We start from the raw sequence: 18,249 nt of genomic DNA, 5'->3' as shown, positions 1-18,249 counted from the left end.
TCCACGTAGTCAAAGGCTTTGGCATAGTCAATAAAGCAGAAATAGATGTTTTTCTGGACCACTTTTGCTTTTTTGATGATCCGTTGGATGTTGGCAATTTGATCTCTGGTTCCTCTACCTTTTCTAAAATCAGCTTGGACATCTGGAAGTTCACGGTTTACATATTGCTGAAGCCTGGCTTGGAGAATTTTAAGCATTACTTTACTAGCATGTGAGATGAGTGCAATTGTGCGGTAGTTTGAGGATTCTTTGGCATTTCCTTTCTTTGGTACTGGAATGCAAACTGACCTTTTCCTGTCCTGTGGCCGCTGCTGAGTTTTCCAAGTTTGCTGACATATTGAGTGCAGCACTTTCACAGCATCATCTTTTAGCATCACTGCAGACTCATATGCCCACTCTGCAGCCAGTGTACTTTTTTAAATATCATTTTATTTTATAACTTTTCAAACAGAATGATGAAGTCATGTGTTTAAATTGGGAAAGGCATGTTTTTCTTGCCTTGAGAACCCCATGAACAGTATGAAAAGGCAAAATGATAGGATACTGAAAGAGGAGGAACTCCCCAGGTCAGTAGGTGCCCAATATGCTACTGGAGATCAGTGGAGAAATAACTCCAGAAAGAATGAAGGGATGGAGCCAAAGCAAAAAGAATACCCAGCTGTGGCTCCATCCCTTCATTCTTTCTGGAGTTATTTCTCCACTGATCTCCAGTAGCATATTGGGCACCTACTGACCTGGGGAGTTCCTCCTCTTTCAGTATCCTATCATTTTGCCTTTTCATACTGTTCATGTGTCCGACTCTGTGCGACCCCAGAGACAGCAGCCCACCAGGCTCCCCCATCCCTGGGATTCTCCAAGGAAGAACACTGGAGTGCGTTGCCATTTCCTCCTCCAATGCATGAAAGTGAAAAGTGAAAGTGAAGTCACTCAGTGGTGTTCAACTCCTAGCGACTCCATGGACTACAGCCCACCAGACTCCTCCGTCCATGGGATTCTCCAGGCAAGAGTACTGGAGTGGGGTGCCATTGCCTTCTCCAAAAGTGACCTTAGATGACCTTAAATATTATCTCTCTGAGCATTTGTTTCTGCATTTATAAAATGAAGATAATTAATCCTGTGTTCTAGCTATTGTTATAAGGAATAAATAGGACAAAATCTATGAAGACATTTTATCTCATTGCCGGATAAACACTGAATTCTTGGTAAAGGGTAACTACACACATATATACACACACCTGTGTTTTGGTGTGCATGTGAATGGATGGATGGATGGATAGATGGGTGTGTACATGACAGATAGAAAGGTACAAATAGATTACAGTAATAAATGCAAAAGATTGAGAATCAGAAGCTTTATTAATATGTCTACATTCACATCATTAGAGGTTCCCTTTCACCACTGGTAACCAATAGTGTGTTCCCTATCTGTGAATCTGCTTCTTCTTTTTTCAAATTAATTAATTTGTCTTAATTTTGCATCAGGTCTTAGATGCAGCAGGCAGAATCTTGTTGTCTTTTGTGGGATCTTTGTAGTACATGAATTGTCTAGTTGTGGAGTGTGAGCTTAGTCGCTCCATGGCATGTGAGGTCTTAGCTCCCTGACCAGGAGTCAAATCCACAACCCCTGCATTGCAAGGCGGTTCTTAACCACTGGGCCAACCAGGGAAGTCCTGTGTCCTTTTTTGTGTCAAGATCCAGAAGACCCTGAGGTTGTTGCCTGTCCTCTAGTGGGTGAAACCAGGTCCTGGGGTTAGTGAAGAACTACCTGCAGGCAGAGCAGCCCTGGAGTCTGGTTGCAGGGCCCAGGGATCCCAGATCTGGTGTCAGGCTGCTGGTGAGGGGGTGCTGGTTCCTGTCATGGTTGGGTACACGGTCTGGCCTGGGGTGTCCTAAAGCTTGTGTTGGCCTGCTAGTGGTGAGGGCTGAGGTTAAGCTGATCCCAGGGCATGGTCTGGCCTGCTGTGGACAGGCTGATTTTACAGGCTGTCTGACTGTCATTTTCTCACCTCTGGTGTTTGCTCCCTAATGGGTAAGGCTGACTCAGAGTCCAAAGTAGGCCCCTTGGAGAGCAAGATCACTGGTAGGTGAACCTGGGTCCTGGGGCCCTCCTGTGGGCAAGGCCAACCACGGCCATAGGCTACTGTGGGCTCAGAAGAACTTTATGCAGCCTATGGCCTGTCTTCTGTGGGTGGGGCTTGGTGGCCCCATGGAGCAAGGGGTGTGACCTGAAGCCTGACATTACTGGCATCTACTTTCTGTTGAGCAGGGCCAGGTCTTGGTGCCAAAGAGCTAGAGGGAAGATTCCAGGATGACTTCGTCCTGCACCAGCATTTACCTGCCAGAAGAAGCTCCCAGTGTGGAAGCTGTTCACTTCCACCAGTGTCCATGTCTCCAAGATGAGATGCAGGCCCTCCCAGCCTCTACAGGAGATGCTCCAAGAGAAGCAGGTGGGTCTGGCTCAAGCTCCTATCAAATTTCTGCTTTTGCCCTGGGTCCTGAAGTGTGTGAGATTCTGTGTGTGCCCTTTAAGAGTGATGGTTCTATTTCCCCAGTCCTGTGAGACTCCTAAAATTAAACCCCGCTGAACTTCAGAGCCAAATGCCCTGTGTGCCCATCCTTCAGGTGCGGGATCCCTAGGCTGAGGGCTCTGAGGAGCCTAAGGAACTCTCACATCTGTGGGAGAACCTCTACAATATAATTACTCTCCAGTTTGTGAATCACCCGCACGGGGCATACGGGACTTGACTAAACTGTGAGTTCACCCCTCTTACCCATCTCTTTATGGCTCTTTATTTATATCCTTAGTTATAGAAGATATTTTCTGGTAGGTTTCAGTCTTTTTCATTGATGGTTGTTCAGCAGGTAGCTGTGATTTTGATGTGCCTGTGAGTGGAGGTGACCTCAGGGTGTTCCTACTCCATCTTCACCCATCTCTCTTTTATATGTTAAGTTTATGCAGCATTTTTATGATGTTCAGTAATGAAATGTTATAGATTTACGATTAAGAACAAGAAAAGGTGCTCACTCTTTTGTACCCTTCAACCTAGTAGAGCTCTAGCTGTTGTCAGTGATACAAGAAAATTAAAGGAAATAAAAGTTGATTCTGTTGGTGTTTCTTTTTATATAATCATACTGTCTGAAATCATTGCAGATACATCTCTTCCATTAGAATCCTTTACCCTTTTTATTGTGATAATGAAACTGAAGGAAACCGGAATATGTCACCTCAAAATTTGCCTTTTGATAAAAAAATGACTTTGAGTTGAAGGCATGTAGAAACCAATAAACAGCAGGGAAAATTCATTGTGCCTGCCTTTGTTTCTGCCCAAAGACAGGATACAAATTCTCTCAATTACTCTATTAATTTCTCCCTACATATTTGCCTTCTCACAGTTGGCCACTCTTGAAAGTCAAAAACTGCTTTTTCTGTCCTCTCATTTTTCTAGAAATGTATTGTCCTTTGTGGAAGATGCTCCATTAGCTGGGGTTCTAAGCTATTGCTTTTAATTATTCTTCATGTAGGTTTTTCCCAAGTGGTGTGCACCACAGTCATTAATAAACTGTTTTTCTCTTATTAATCTGTCTTTTTGTTAAAAAAAAAAAAAAAGCCAGCTGAAAACCCAAGATGGGTATAGTTAAAGTTTCACCTCCCCTACGAAACCTAAAAGCTTCACTTTCAACCACTAAGTCTGTGGTACAACTCTGAAAAGAGACAGAGTGTATGACATCTTTTTTATTTTTTTCTTCAAATTTTTCTTTTTCTGGTATTAAATGTGTGTGTGTGTGTGTGTACACAATCTTCCCAAATTGTTTTTATATCTGCTAATGGTATGACAGAGGATGAAATGGTTGGATGGAGTCACTGACTCAATGGACATGAGTCTGAGAAAGCTCTGGGGGTTGGTGATGGACAAGGAAGCCTGGTGTTTTGCAGTCCATGGGGTCACAAAGAGTCAGACACGATTGAATGACTGAACTGAATAATGTGTCAGACATGGCAATCTTAGTCATTAGTAGAATTATTACTGTTTGTTCCTAATGTCCTAACATTTCCACAAGTGCTAAATTCCTTCTCCTTTCTAATTCATTCTGCTCAGTACAAATTGCTGTTTTTAGCTTAACATGCTTTTGCTCAAAGAAATTAAACTTCTGCCCTCTGTTACTTACCAAATTAAAGAAAAAAAAACAATTTATCTTACATTTCAATTCTTCTCTCATACATACTTATGACTTTCTTTTCTTCCCTATCTTTGTTTTGGTTGATTCATATTTCCTTTGTAGCCATTTGCCTGATTATAGCCCTTTTGTTGATTCTGATGCTTTCTTGATTCTAATCTTTCATTCACACTATTTCCACCTTAGGGATAGATAACCTTGTTTTTCTTTCTTCCTTCCATCAAATATAAGTACTCTCCTCACTCCCCACTGCCAATCTGAGCAGTTATAGCAATCGCTGGGGCTTATCTTCCTTGTATTAGTATTTTGTAAGGCCAGTATATCCTTTATTACTTTAGGATGTAGATGATTTTAGTGAGAGTTTCTTGATTGATTATTATGGCAGAGGAATAAATGAATAATCAGTTCCCAGTCAGAATTTCTCTGGAAATTTTATAATATTTTTTTTTTCATTTTACAGTTTGCAAGGTGAAAAAAGACTGGTGGAAGAAATTTCTTATACCTGCCCAGATTTTTATAGCTGTCCTTATAGTAGTAATAGGTGGGTGACTTGTGAATTTTCTTTGGTTCTTTATGCAGCAGGCTATGCATTTATACCTCACGCTTAGTCCCAAATCTCTCAACTCTGCAGTAATAAAAGGACTGTAGAGACGACCTCAGGTTCCTACTAGCTTGGCAGCTTTTGCCACCTTCCTTGGGGCTTTCCAGTAGTTCCACTTTAAAGAATATGCCTACAATGCAGGAGATGCAGGTTTGATCCCTGGGTCGAGAAGATCCTCTGGAGGAGGACATGGCAGCCCACTCCAGTATTCTTCCTGGGAAAATCCCATGAACAGAGAAAGGTGACTATGTATGGTTCTTTGGGGTCACAAAGGGTCAGACATGACTGAGGTGACTGAGCACACATGTACCACTTTCCTTGCCTCTCTTAAAAATACTCTGAGAACTTAGTCATCTTCTTGACTTCATAAGAGTTCTTGATCTTTGAATAAAATAATCATAAGTTCTCAGATAACCCTCAGACAGCAACAGCAATAACTGTTTAATTGAGAGTATTTTGTGTGAACTAAAGAACTAATGTTAAATATACTATATTTATTATTATATTTTTTATATTTAATCCACACAAGACTATGAAATAGTTATGAAATCCATTCACACCCAAAGAAATAGCAATCAGAGTGAGTTAGTCGCTTTTTACAAATAATAAATTCCAGGGCCAACCAGAATTGAGATTCTTTTCTGTTGGCTAAATTCCGGTTCTCTAATTTCTGATATTTTAACTACCATACAACACTGTCTCCATAATTGCACTATTTCTTTAATTTCTTTTGGATCAAGAGTGAGTTATATTACTAATAGTTGCTTTATGAAAATATTTGCTTATTTCTATTATGTTAAAAGAAAAAAGGAAAATATGGAACTAGGGATTTACTTCAAGATTTTCTCTGTTGGAGTAAATTTGCAAAGATGAAGAATTTTACATTTTTTTCTGGATATCATGGGTCTATTTTGTGAAAAATATCCAAAGGTAGATTTTAATTTATGACTTGTAGCCTAATAGTCTCCAGAACTTGATTTTCAATCTGCAAGTTTTGCTGAATTTAGCTCTGAAATTAAATTAACACTTAACATTCTTGAGTCTCATTTTCTTTCTTTCTTTTTGTCATTCACAGAAGTTCTGATATTATTCCTGCTTATAGCCTCTTCTGTCATTATAAAGTTCTGAGAGCACAATACTAATTATATTTAAACATCTGGAAATTAAATATTTAGAGGGAAGAGTTTCTCTAAGACATATTTTCATTGGAAAAGACTCTGATGCTGGGAGGGATTGGAGGCAAGAGGAGAAAGGGACGACAGAGGATGAGATGACTGGATGGCATCACTGACTCAATGGACGTGAGTCTGAGTGAACTCTGGAAGTTGGTGATGGACAGGGAGGCCTGGCGTGCTGCAATTCATGGGATCGCAAAGAGTCTGACATGACTGAGCTACTGATCTGATCTGATCTGATTCACTAAAAAGGTAAAATTGAAACAATGTATTTTATTACCTGTTTGTGGTAGTCTGGATCCAATTCTGAGTATTACAGATGAGAAAAAGTCAGGACTTTGGAGTTGGCTCTACATTTAAACGTTTACTTGACACTGCACCCGTTAATTCGCTTTAAACATTTGGAGGGCCAGGACTTTATCTAACCTAATTACTCAGCACCTCACTAAAATCTGGAAACAGTAAATTCTCAAAACAACGTACAGAGAAATAAAGTCATCATTATTCCAGCTTCTTTGGCACTAGATATTGGTTACCTAGAACCTATATTTGATTAATTCAGATTTCAATGATTCATTGTCCTTTATGATGAATTTCACTTCCTTAGCTCATATGTACTCTCTTGTCTTTAACTTTTCCATTTCTTTGAGGTAAAAGTAAGCCTTTATTTCTTACATTGGTCCTTGACACTATTTATATTTATGTCTCTTCCTTGGTTGCTAAATCTGCAGCATAATTTTTGGTAGGATGTCAATATAGACCATGAGTGATTTGCAGTTCCACTTCTCAAAGTAGAAGCCAGGAAAATAGAATAAAGTCTAGACTTCTCAACCACTAAATGGTCTTCATTATGGACAACAGAGGAATTGAATTCATCCATCATTCCATGAGTGAAGCTAGTTTTCAGGTTTCAAACCATGGCAGTGAAAAATAAAATTGATTCACCAGAATGAGTATAAACACTTTGTAATTGTTTTTATTCATTTCTCTTTTTTTTCAGTATTATATTTTTCAGTATTATGTTTGATATCTTCAGAAAGTGCCAAAGCTATGGAATGTTTAGAGGAGTGGATTGGTGTAAGAAGGAAGTGCTTCTATTTTTCTGATGATACCAAAAATTGGACAGCCAGTAAAAGATTTTGCAATTCACAGGGATCAGAACTTGCTCAGATTGATACACCAGAGGATATGGTAAGAAAAGGGAAAAGTTTTCAATTATTTCGAAGCTAAATTTTGTACAAAGAGAAAGAAAAATGATAAAAGCTAATACTCCATGATTATGTCAGAGAGGGGAAAAAATTCTTCTACCCTTCTATGTTATTCTGGCTGATCTAAGAATTCAACTGACATGAGACAGATTAACAAGAGAAAACCAAATTAATTATGTACATATGAGGGCTTTATAAGAAATGACTCTCAAGGACAAGTTAGGCAATTGAGGCTTATATGTCATCTGAGAGAAGAAGAAAGGAGTAAGGGTTTGGAACATCAAAGTGAAAGAAAGCAATTCACATGAGATGGAAATACAAATTATTTATTTTTAATTAGCTTTTATTGTAGTATAATTGCTTTATAACGTTGTGTTAGTTTCTACAGTACAGCAAATTGAATCGGCTATATGTATACATATATTCCCTTTTTAAAAAAATTTTCTTCCCATTTAGGTCACCGCAGAGCACTGATTCTGAGGTTCACATAAGCTATCTATTATATACATATTATCAAAAGTGTGTATATGTCAATCCCAATTTTCCAATTCATTCCTCCTCTCCTCCTCCCAACTTGGTATCCATATGTTTGATCTCTATGTTGAAAGGCAAATGTTTGGTGGAGCAGTTTGTTTATTTATGAAGAAAAACTATAGGTTTGTGGTTCAGTAGCAAGGAATCAGTAGGAGAGACTGTGGAATATATTTTATTATAAGAAATCATATTCTCCCAGAAATTAGATTTCTGATTATAGGAGACAATATGCAATGGAAATTACATTGTCTCTTCTAGTTTTATTGAGATACAATTGTATAAGCTTAAGGTGTAGAGCATAATGATTTGACTTACATACATCCATCATGAAATGATTATCACAATAAATTTAGTGAACATCCATCATCTCCTGTAGATATAAAATTAAAGAAATAGAAAATAATTTTTTTCTTGTGTTGAGAACTCTGAGCACCTCTCTCTTAACAAATTCTATACATAACATACAATATGTTAATTACATGTATCATGTTGTACATGACATTCCTAGCACTTATTTGTATCTGGAAGTTTTTACCTTTTGACCACCTTCCTCCATTCCCCCCTCCTCCCATCCCACCTCTAGTAACCACAAATCCCATCTCTTTTTCTATGAGTTTTTTCATTTGTTTGTTTTTGAAGATTAATTGACCTATAACATATGTCAGTTCCTGTTACACACAATAGTGATTTGATATTTCAATACTTTTCAAAATGACCACCAGGATAATTCTAGTTATGATATGTCACCATATGATATATATTCCCAGATGCTATCAAGCATTTATAGATTATATTCCCCACTTTGTACATTTCATACCCATGACTCATTATTTTGCAACTGGAAGTTCAAAGCTCTTTCAACTATTTCTTTTCCCTCCCCACCCATGTCTCCACTGACAACCACCTATTTGTTCTCTGTATCTGAGACTCTGTTTCTGTCTTCTTGTATTTGATCATTTGTTTTGTTGTTTAGATTCCACATATAAGTGAAATCATACAGCAATGACATTATTATTCTGGTATCTGTTCTCATTCAGTCACTAAGTCGTGTCTGACTTTTTGCAACTCCATGGACTATAGCACACCAGACTCCTCTGTCCTCCACTATCTCCCAGAGTTTGCTCGAATTCATGTCCACTGAGTGGATGATGCTATCTCACCACCTCATCCTCTGGCGCCCCCTTTTCTTTTGCCTTCAGACTTGCCCAGCATCATAGTCTTTTCCAATGAGTTATCTCTTTTCATCAAGTGGCCAAAGTATTGGAGCTTCAGCTTCAGCAACAGTATCCACTGGTATCTATTCAAAGTAGTTTCTGAGTTTTCCTATTTTAACAGTACTTATACTTTCCTTTAAACACCCTCACCTCTCTATAATTTGGGAGAGAAGATCTGTGCACAGAATAAGATATGTGTTAGTCTTCTGTCACCCTTAAGAAACATGATATGCCTGTTCTTATAAAAATGCTCAGCTCCTGAATTTGTCATCCAGACATAACATCCTGTCAGTTTAGAGTCTTTGTCCTTTACTCTGTGAGAAACATACTGGTGTTTTATGCAGTAGAACTTGTAGGAAAGGAAGTCAAATATGATTTTTTCATCAGTTTCTCATTTGAGAGAGTGAAGTTACCCTTAATGGTAATTCAAGACATAGTAGCTCAAAGAGCTTTGATGACTTGTTAGAAGTCACTCTACTACTTAGATATATTTAAGAAGTAAAAGAGCAAAGTGAAAATTATTCTCATAAAGCTAACCTGAACATCAGCATCTGTGTTGTTTGTTGCTATGGAAGCATTAGGGCACACAAATTAGGGTGTAAATCATAAAGATGGGATGTTCCAGTGAGAAGTATGTTAGCTATATGCTATAAAATATTGAGTAATGGATAATTCTCTGATTTGTGTGAAAGAAATTTTTGAAGAAGCATGCAGGAACTTTTATGTACTGGATTGGATTAAGCAGAAAACTAGGAGAGTCTTGGAAATGGACAAATGGCACTACATTCAATGCTGGGTGAGTTTCAAATTTACTAGGAAAGATTCTATTCTGGTGCTGTATAAAAACTTTAAATCAGTTTGAGTTGCATTATTGTAAATAAGTCTCCCTGTTTTCTATGTATAATTGTCTTTCTCAGTTTCTACCCTGTGACATGTGTCTTCTCAGATTGAAACATACCCTAGAACAACCCACCTTCCTTCTATTTTGTTATATGGCATGCAGTGAAATTTTCCATTTTTATTTTTGTTCCTTGTTTCATTTTATTTTTATTGTCAAGCTCTTGCTAATAAACCCTCCTATTGCTAACTGAAATTCAACTATTCTGCAAATTCAAAGTCAAAGCACATGTATTGTACTTTTAAAATTTTTGTAAGATCTCTTTTTTTTTCTTAAAAGTGTTAGAGACCCTATGGAAATAACCATATTTCCAAGTTAAAAGACTTTAACTCTCCAAGATTTCTGGGAGGAATATCAGCAACCTCAGATATGTGGATGATACCACTTTAATGGCAGAAAGCAAAGAAGAACTAAAGAACCTCTTGTTGAGGGTGAAGGAGGAGAGTGAAAAAGCTGGCTTAAAACTCAGTATTAAAAAAAACTAAGATCATGGCATCTGGTCCCATCACTTCATGGAAAATAGAAGGGGAAAAGGTGGGAGCAGTGACAGATTTCCTCTTCTCGGGCTCTAAAATCACAGTGGATGGTGACTGCAGCCATGAAATTAGAAGAAGATTGCCTCTTGGCAGGAAAACTATGACGAATTTAGACAGTATGTTAAAAAGAGAAGACATCACTTTGCTGACAAAGATCTGTGTAGTAAAGGCTATGATCTTTCCAGTAGACATGTATGGATGTGAGAACTGGACCTTAAAGAAGGCAGAGCACAGAAGAATTGATGCTTTCAAATCGTGGTGCTGGAGAAAACTCTTGGGAGTCCCTTGGACAACAAGGACATCAAACCAGTCAGTCTTAAAAGAAATCAATCATGAATACTCATTGGAAAGCCTGATACTGGAGCTGAAGCTCCAGTAGTTTGGCCACCTGATATGAACAGCCAACTCATTGTAAATAAATTTTATCAATTTGCTCAGTTGATAATCAATCATTTTCTTTTTATGCAATGAGTATAATCTTTCATCTTTCCATATTTCTAAATTGGTTTCCATTTTTCTATCTAGCAATTAATAATATTAAGGCAGGAAGACATGGATACAAAGTCAGGAAACAACATTCCCTCAAGAAATAGTTATATAAATAAATAATATTGCTTTTGTTGTTGTTCAGTTGCTAAGTCATGTCTGACTCTTCTTGACTCCATGGACTGCAGCATGCCAGGCTTCCCTGTCACTCACTATCTCCTAGAGTTTGCCTAAGTTCATGTCCATTGAATTGGTGATGCAAATTGATAAAAATTATTATATTTAGTCTCCATGGTTTCTATATCAGTATATTTCAAAAGTGCCAAATGAATACAAATCTTGTTACTTACTTTCAAAACTGAACATTGGCTAAAAATATACCAGGTAATATGCTAGGGAACTGTTTTTAAAAAATTCCATATATCACTTGATTTAGAAACACTTTCTCTCTCTCGAAAGAAATAAATATAGTTAGATAAAGTTAGATAAATGGAGATAGATATAAACTTTTATTTATATCTATTATTTCTCTTTGTCTATTTGTATCTCTGTCTTTCTACCTATTGCCCTAAATAAGTTGACAGATTATGCTAATAATAATAGTAATATTAAATACCTACATTGCTTTAAAAGAACAGATATTTGGGGAGTAGAGTATTGTGATAGGTGAGTAAAGCTCAGTGGTTTGTATAAAATGCTTCAAATTGCTCTATTCTTAATTTTATTTTTGATTACAGCTGAAAGTGGTCCCAAACTGATTTTTATTGTTTATTTTCAGGTTTGAAATCAGTGGGAATGGACCCTTTGCTTTTTTGAATTCTGATGGAGTCCACAGTTCCAGGGGATTTGTTGATATCAAGTGGATTTGCAGCAAACCAATATCTAAAACAGAGAATAAATTGGGAAATCAATAAAGAATTTTGCAAGTTTTTTTTTTTAATCAAAGTGTAATTGGTTTACAAATGTTAGTTTCTGGCATACAATAAAATTTTTCAAGAATTAAAGGAACTTAAAATTATTGAATGAATGAATGATTATATATAGAATCTTATTAATTCAAGGCACATAATTGCCCATCATGAGCACAAGTCAGGAAACTTCTGTTAAATAGGACCAAACAAAGTTACAGTATACAATTAGATGACATTTACTGCATTAGTAGTTATGATAAACAAATTTAAAGGGATTTATATTGATAGGTCAGCCAAGACCTACTGCTTAAAAGTTAGAGAAATATATATGCTTAATATGTGTAAATATTACAAACCACTAACCATAGCAACTTTGGTTTAAAGAAATGTTACAAGAGAGTCACCTATGAACAAACATGTACTTAAATAATATCTTACAAATAAGGGAAAGGAAGGACCCTAACTCTATAAGTATAACACAGATACATTATCAGAGTTCTATATTAAAATTACAAACCTTAGATTACAGAATATAAACTAGCAAAATAACATTAAAAGTGAATACAGAACAGATTATTGAAAAATATTTCCCTTTTCCAAGTAAGAACAAGGAAATAGGATGGGATGCAACCCTGGATGTATCATAAAATTCAAACTCTGTAGGGTGTGGGGAAAATTATATCAAGCCCTTCTTTGTTACATTAGTTTGAGTTAATTTGCTGCCTAGGTAACTGTAACCTCTCAGTACAAGAAGGAAGGAGAGTGTAGGAGAATACATAAACACTTAGGATGGAGAAGCTGGAGAAAAAGAAAGAATCTAGGTTACAGGATAAACATACAGAAACACACAGACTAATCTTTCTTCCATATCTTTAATGAGGCTCACTCCTAAATTAGTTGCAGATGAAACTTTCTGATAAATTAAAAGGAGATTCTTGTGAGTCCCACCCATAAATGTTGTTCCTGGCACTATATGTGAATGCAAATACTTGGAAAATATCAGCATGTAAGCAAGCACAGGCATATTATATCTATTCATCATTTGTCACCAAGAAAACTTGAAAATATGAAATTTAGCCAAAATTACATTTTGGCACAGATTAAGTTCAAATTTTGCTTGATTCATAATGTGTTTTATTTTTGCTGTTGGTTCACAATTACAAATTAATTTTAACTGCTTAATGGTTTAAAGTAATTCACTCCTTGTTTTCCTTTAAGTCATACCTATCAGGGTGAATCAATTCCTGATGGCTTAGCATGAACTACAGAGAACTTTCTGATGATATTATGTCATACCTCCTCACCTACTTAGGGCACACAAACTGTTGAATTTACTTTGAAATATGAGTGCATTTTGGATAAATGAGAGAAAAAATAAGGTACTTTGTATAAAATTTCAGTTAGAAAACTAAGGGAGTGAGACAATTCTCAATATAACAATGTTTAAATGCAAATTTGATTAAAGGGAAATGAATTGTAGAATCACATTAAATACAAGATTGTGTATTACTTCAGAAAGACATTCATAATTACCATGGCTGAGTACTTTATTACCAGTTGAAAGTTTGATTTCTTTTTGATAAAAACTGAAAGTAATTAAGGACAAAGCCCACCACGAAGAAAAAAAATGTTGTATAACCACATCTATGCACCGGTCTATTATTTCATCAAATGCACAGGAAGAGTTAGAACCCAAGGAATAGAGAATAAGCAGGATTAGAAAATTAAATTTCATATTTTTTAGACACTGCAGCAACAGGGATAAATAAGAATGTCAAAGACTGAAGTCAGAAATCAACATTCTTCCCCAACCAAAACATGTTTTGTTTTGTGTTAGGAAATTGTCAAACATATTTAAAAGTAGAGAAAATAATATAGTAAGTCGCATATACTTATTATTCAGTTTTAAGTTATTAACTCATTGTCAATCTTGTAACCAGTCAATCTTAAAGGAAATCAACCCTGAATACTCATTGGAAGAACCAATGCTGAAGCTGAAGATCCAATACTTTGGTTACCTGATGCGAACAGCTGACTCATTGAAAAAGACCCTGATTCCAGGAAAGATTGAAGGCAAAAGGAGAAGAGTGTGTCAGAGGATGTGATGGCTGGATGGCATCACCGATGCAATGGACATGAACTTGGGGAAACTCCAGGAGATAGTGAGGGACAGGGAGGCCTGGCATGCTGCTGTCCACAGGGTCAAGAAGAGTCAGACACGACTGGGTGACTGAACAACAACAACAACAATCTTGTATCATTTATAATTTAAGCAAATTCTAGACATAATATTGTGAATGTTTTCCTATCTGTCTGTACAACATAACCACAATACAATTACCACATTTAAAAGTAATTTATAATAATCTCTAATAGCATTATAAAAAAAACAATAGGGAATTATGTTTTCTAGTTTAAAAATAAGTTATTCCATTTTCTAATTTTGGAGTGTTGTATCTGTACAGAATACATGAAAATTTTTTATTTGTATTAAAAAATAAGTTTGTATTCCAAAAAAAGATAGGCACTGTTAACATCCATATATTTCTCTTCCAATTATTTAAATGCACAGATTTGCTTTTGTTGTTCAGACAGCATCTCTCTGGCAAATGCCATTAAATTTGGAGTCACAGTCTTCGGAATACACCTGATTTCTTGTTATGACAGCACAGCTCATGTTATCAATGGGTCCAATCACCGAGAAACTAGAAGACACAAGGCAGACTTCAGAGCATTTATCTTAAAATAATGGTTATACTTCTTAAAGTTTCCCCCAGCCAAGTTGTGCAGGTAATTTTTTTTTTTCCAGCAGTCAAAATGTTGCAGAGATTTTAGAAAAGACTCTTCTTTTGTTGCCAGGGACAACAAAAGATTTAGAATAACAACAGATTTGTTATTTTGTTATAACAAATCTGTTATATTGTTAGAACAACAACAACAACAAAAGATTTTAGAATAGACTCTTCTTTTGTTGCCAAACTCTTCTTTTGTTGCCAGTGAGGCACTCTTGATTTGCTTATCCTACACAGGGGCCCCTCCCTTCTGGGATGGCTCTTATTTGAGTATCAATACTATGGGAGTGCAAGTCTGAAGACTAGGCGCATTCCTGACTGTTCCTGCCCTCTTAAACCCTCGAATTACATGCATCAGCAAGTCCTGGGCATCCCATCTCAAAATTAGTCCTGACATCCATTTACTTCTCTCCCAAGCTACCATTGCCTCTCTTTCTCCCTGGTCATAGCCTTGTGATTGAAAATCCATTTCCATGTCACTTTCCATCTACTCATTTTTCACATAGCAGCATAAATAATGTCCTTTTGAGACAGCTAAATGCTAAAATGAAAGTTTTTGATAAAGGTTATGTGGTGACAGATATTCTACATACCAGTGGGAGTTTCAGGAGTTTCGAAGTTGGAAACTAGAGATATTTTCAAGTTAAAACTCTTTAAATAACTGCTAATTCTTCAGTGGTATGATAGGGTTAGGAACAGGTGTGAATAGAATAATTTTTGAGGGAGCTATTTCCTTAACTATTTTTTCTAGTCATTGATTGCATGTTTGTTAGTCACTCAGTCATGTCCAACTCTTTGCAACCCCATGGACTGTAGCCTGCCAGGCTCCTCTGTCAGTGGGATTATCCAGGCAAGAATACTAGAATGGTTTGCTATTCCCTTCTCCAGAGGATCTTTCTGACTCAGGGATTTATCTGTCATCTCCTGCAACTCCTGCATTGGCAAGTGGACTCTTGACCACTGAGACATCTGAGAAGCCTCATCTGCATATCATTTTTCCTTAAATAATTAAATGAAAGCTTTTAAAATGAGATATGTTACTCAGTTATCTACTCTCCTTCTACAATAAATTTCTCTTTTGGCTACAGGATTAAGAGAGAGAGAGAGAGACAGAGAGAGAGAGAGAGAGGGATGCTGCCGTAACAATATTCTGCTTTCCAAATAAAAGAATAAAAAAGAGCCTAGTTATTTCTAACTAAATTTTGTCAAGTTTGCAATCAAAGCAGGTCCAAAGAATGAATACTACTTCATATTTTAGTTTAATGTTTATGAAAGACAAGAATGAGTGGAGAATAGCAATCAGATCAGATCAGCCGCTCAGTCGTTTCCGACTCTTTGCGACCCCATGAATCGCAGCACGCCAGGCCTCCCTGTCCATCACCAACTCCCGGAGTTCACTCAGACTCATGTTCATCGAGTCAGTGATGCCATCCAGCCATCTCATCCTCTGTCGTCCTCTTCTCCTCCTGCCCCCAATTCCTCCCAGCATCAGAGTCTTTTCCAATGAGTTAACTCTTCGCATGAGGTGGCCAAAGTACTGGAGTTTCAGCTTTAGCCTCATTCCTTCCAAAGAAATCCCAGGGCTGATCTCCTTCAGAATGGACTGGTTGGATCTCCCTGCAGTCCAAGGGACTCTCAAGAGTCTTCTCCAACACCACAGTTCAAAAGCATCAATTCTTCGGTGCTCAGCCTTCTTCACAGTCCAACTCTCACATCCATACATGACCACAGGAAAAACCATAGCCTTGACTAGATGAACCTTTGTTGGCAAAGTAATGTCTCTGCTTTTGAATATGCTATCTAGGTTGGTCATAACTTTCCTTCCAAGGAGTAAGCGTCTTTTAATTTCACGGTTGCAGTCACCATCTCCAGTGATTTTGGAGCCCAGAAAAATAAAGTCTGACACTGTTTCCACTGTTTCCCCATCTATTTGCCATGAAGTGATGGGACTGGATGCCATGATCCTTGTTTTCTGAATGTTGAGCTTTAAGCCAACTTTTTCACTCTCCACTTTCACTTTCATCAAGAGGCTTTTTAGTTCCTCTTCACTTTCTGCCATAAGGGTGGTGTCATCTGCATATCTGAGGTCATTGATATTTCTCCCGGCAATCTTGATTCCAGCTTGTGTTTCTTCCAGTCCAGTGTTTCTCATGATGTACTCTGCATATAAGGCAAATAAGTAGGGTGACAATATACAGCCTTGACATAGTCCTTTTCCTATTTGGAACCAGTCTGTTGTTCCATGTCCAGTTCTAACTGTTGCTTCCTGCCCTGCATACAGATTTCTCAAGAGGCAGATCAGGTGGTCTGGTATTCCCATCTCTTTCAGAATTTTCCACAGTTTATTGTGATCCACATAGTCAAAGGTTTTGGCATAGTCAATAAAGCAGAAATAGATGTTTTTCTGGAACTCTCTTGCTTTTTCCATGATCCAGCGGATGTTGGCAATTTGGTCTCTGGTTCCTCTGCCTTTTCGAAAACCAGCTTGAACATTAGGAAGTTCATGGTTTACATATTGCTGAAGCCTGGCTTGGAGAATTTTAAGCATTACTTTACTCGCGTATGAGATGAGTGCAATTGTGCGGTAGTTTGAGCATTCTTTGGCATTGCCTTTCTTTGGGATTGGAATGAAAACTGACCTTTTCCAGTCCTGTGGCCACCGCTGAGTTTTCCAAATTTGCTGGCATATTGAGTGCAGCACTTTCACAGCATCATCTTTCAGGATTTGGAATAGCTCAACTGGAATTCTATCACCTCCACTAGCTTTGTTCGTAGCGATGCTTTCTAAGGCCCACTTGACTTCACATTCCAGGATGTCTGGCTCTACGTCAGTGATCACACCATCGTGATTATCTGGGTTGTGAAGATCTTTTTTGTACAGTTCTTCTGTGTATTCTTGCCATCTCTTCTTAATATCTTCTGCTTCTGTTAGGTGCATACCATTTCTGTCCTTTATGAGCCCATCTTTGCATGAAATGTTCCTTTGGTATCTCTGATTTTCTTGAATAGATCTCTAGTCTTTCCCATTTTGTTGTTTTTCTCTATTTCTTTGCATTGATCGCTGAAGAAGGCTTTCTTATCTCTTCTTGCTATTCTTTGAAACTCTGCATTCAGATGCTTATATCTTTCCTTTTCTCCTTTGCTTTTCACTTCTCTTCTTTTCACAACTATTTGTAAGGCATCCCCAGATAGCTATTTTGCTTTTTTTGCATTTCTTTTCTATGGGGATGGTCTTGATCCCTGTCTCCTGTACAATGTCACGAACCTCATTTCATAGCTCATCAGGCACTCTTTCTATCAGATCTAGGCCTTTAAATCTATTTCTCACTTCCACTGTCTAATCATAAGGGATTTGATTTAGGTCATACCTGAATGGTCTAGTGGTTTTCCCTACTTTCTTCAATTTAAGTCTGAATTCAGCAATATCTAGGACTAAATAAACAGATTGAAATGAACTGACATTTCATGGTCTTTGTCCCAAACTTACCAAATCTCAGGTGCTCTAGCAGGTTAGAATGTTAAGAAAATCAAAGCACAGAGAATATGCAAACATCTGTGACACCTAAGAATCTTTAAAGCCTTTTACGTAACGTAACATGTATTACGTTATAGTGTTCACACAAGAATATTGTGAGAAAAGCTTCATTTTCTTTTCATACATACAAAAAATATATTTTTTTCCTACATGCAAAAAAAATTATTCAATGAGATTGAAATA

General features: G+C 37.2%; 1 protein-coding gene across 1 annotated transcript; it reads left to right on the top strand.

The window, feature by feature from the left end:
- Window positions 1-6,148: 6,148 nt before the first annotated feature.
- Window positions 6,149-11,742, top strand: CLEC2A (C-type lectin domain family 2 member A). The gene is made up of 4 exons (XM_044941959.2): window positions 6,149-6,204; window positions 6,953-7,143; window positions 9,601-9,704; window positions 11,607-11,742. The coding sequence occupies exons 2-4, from the start codon at window positions 7,003-7,005 to the stop codon at window positions 11,740-11,742; spliced, it is 381 nt and encodes a 126-aa protein (XP_044797894.1). The 5' UTR covers window positions 6,149-6,204; window positions 6,953-7,002.
- Window positions 11,743-18,249: the final 6,507 nt, after the last annotated feature.

Source organism: Bubalus bubalis, chromosome 4 (genome assembly GCF_019923935.1).
Source record: "Bubalus bubalis isolate 160015118507 breed Murrah chromosome 4, NDDB_SH_1, whole genome shotgun sequence".
NCBI classification, from domain to species: Eukaryota; Metazoa; Chordata; class Mammalia; order Artiodactyla; family Bovidae; genus Bubalus; species Bubalus bubalis.
The sequence above is the reverse complement of the archived record's forward strand: the minus strand, read 5'-3'. Positions and strand labels throughout refer to the sequence as shown.

What these genes read in the sequence shown, in the direction of transcription:
- CLEC2A (XM_044941959.2), top strand. Translation starts at nt 7,003, where the DNA reads ATGGAATGTTTAGAGGAGTGGATTGGTGTAAGAAGGAAGTGCTTCTAT. An exon ending in TTGATACACCAGAGGATATG is followed by an intron (nt 7,144 to 9,600) that starts GTAAGAAAAGGG and finishes TTTGTGTGAAAG; the next exon opens with AAATTTTTGAAGAAGCATGC. An exon ending in GGCACTACATTCAATGCTGG is followed by an intron (nt 9,705 to 11,606) that starts GTGAGTTTCAAA and finishes GTTTATTTTCAG; the next exon opens with GTTTGAAATCAGTGGGAATG.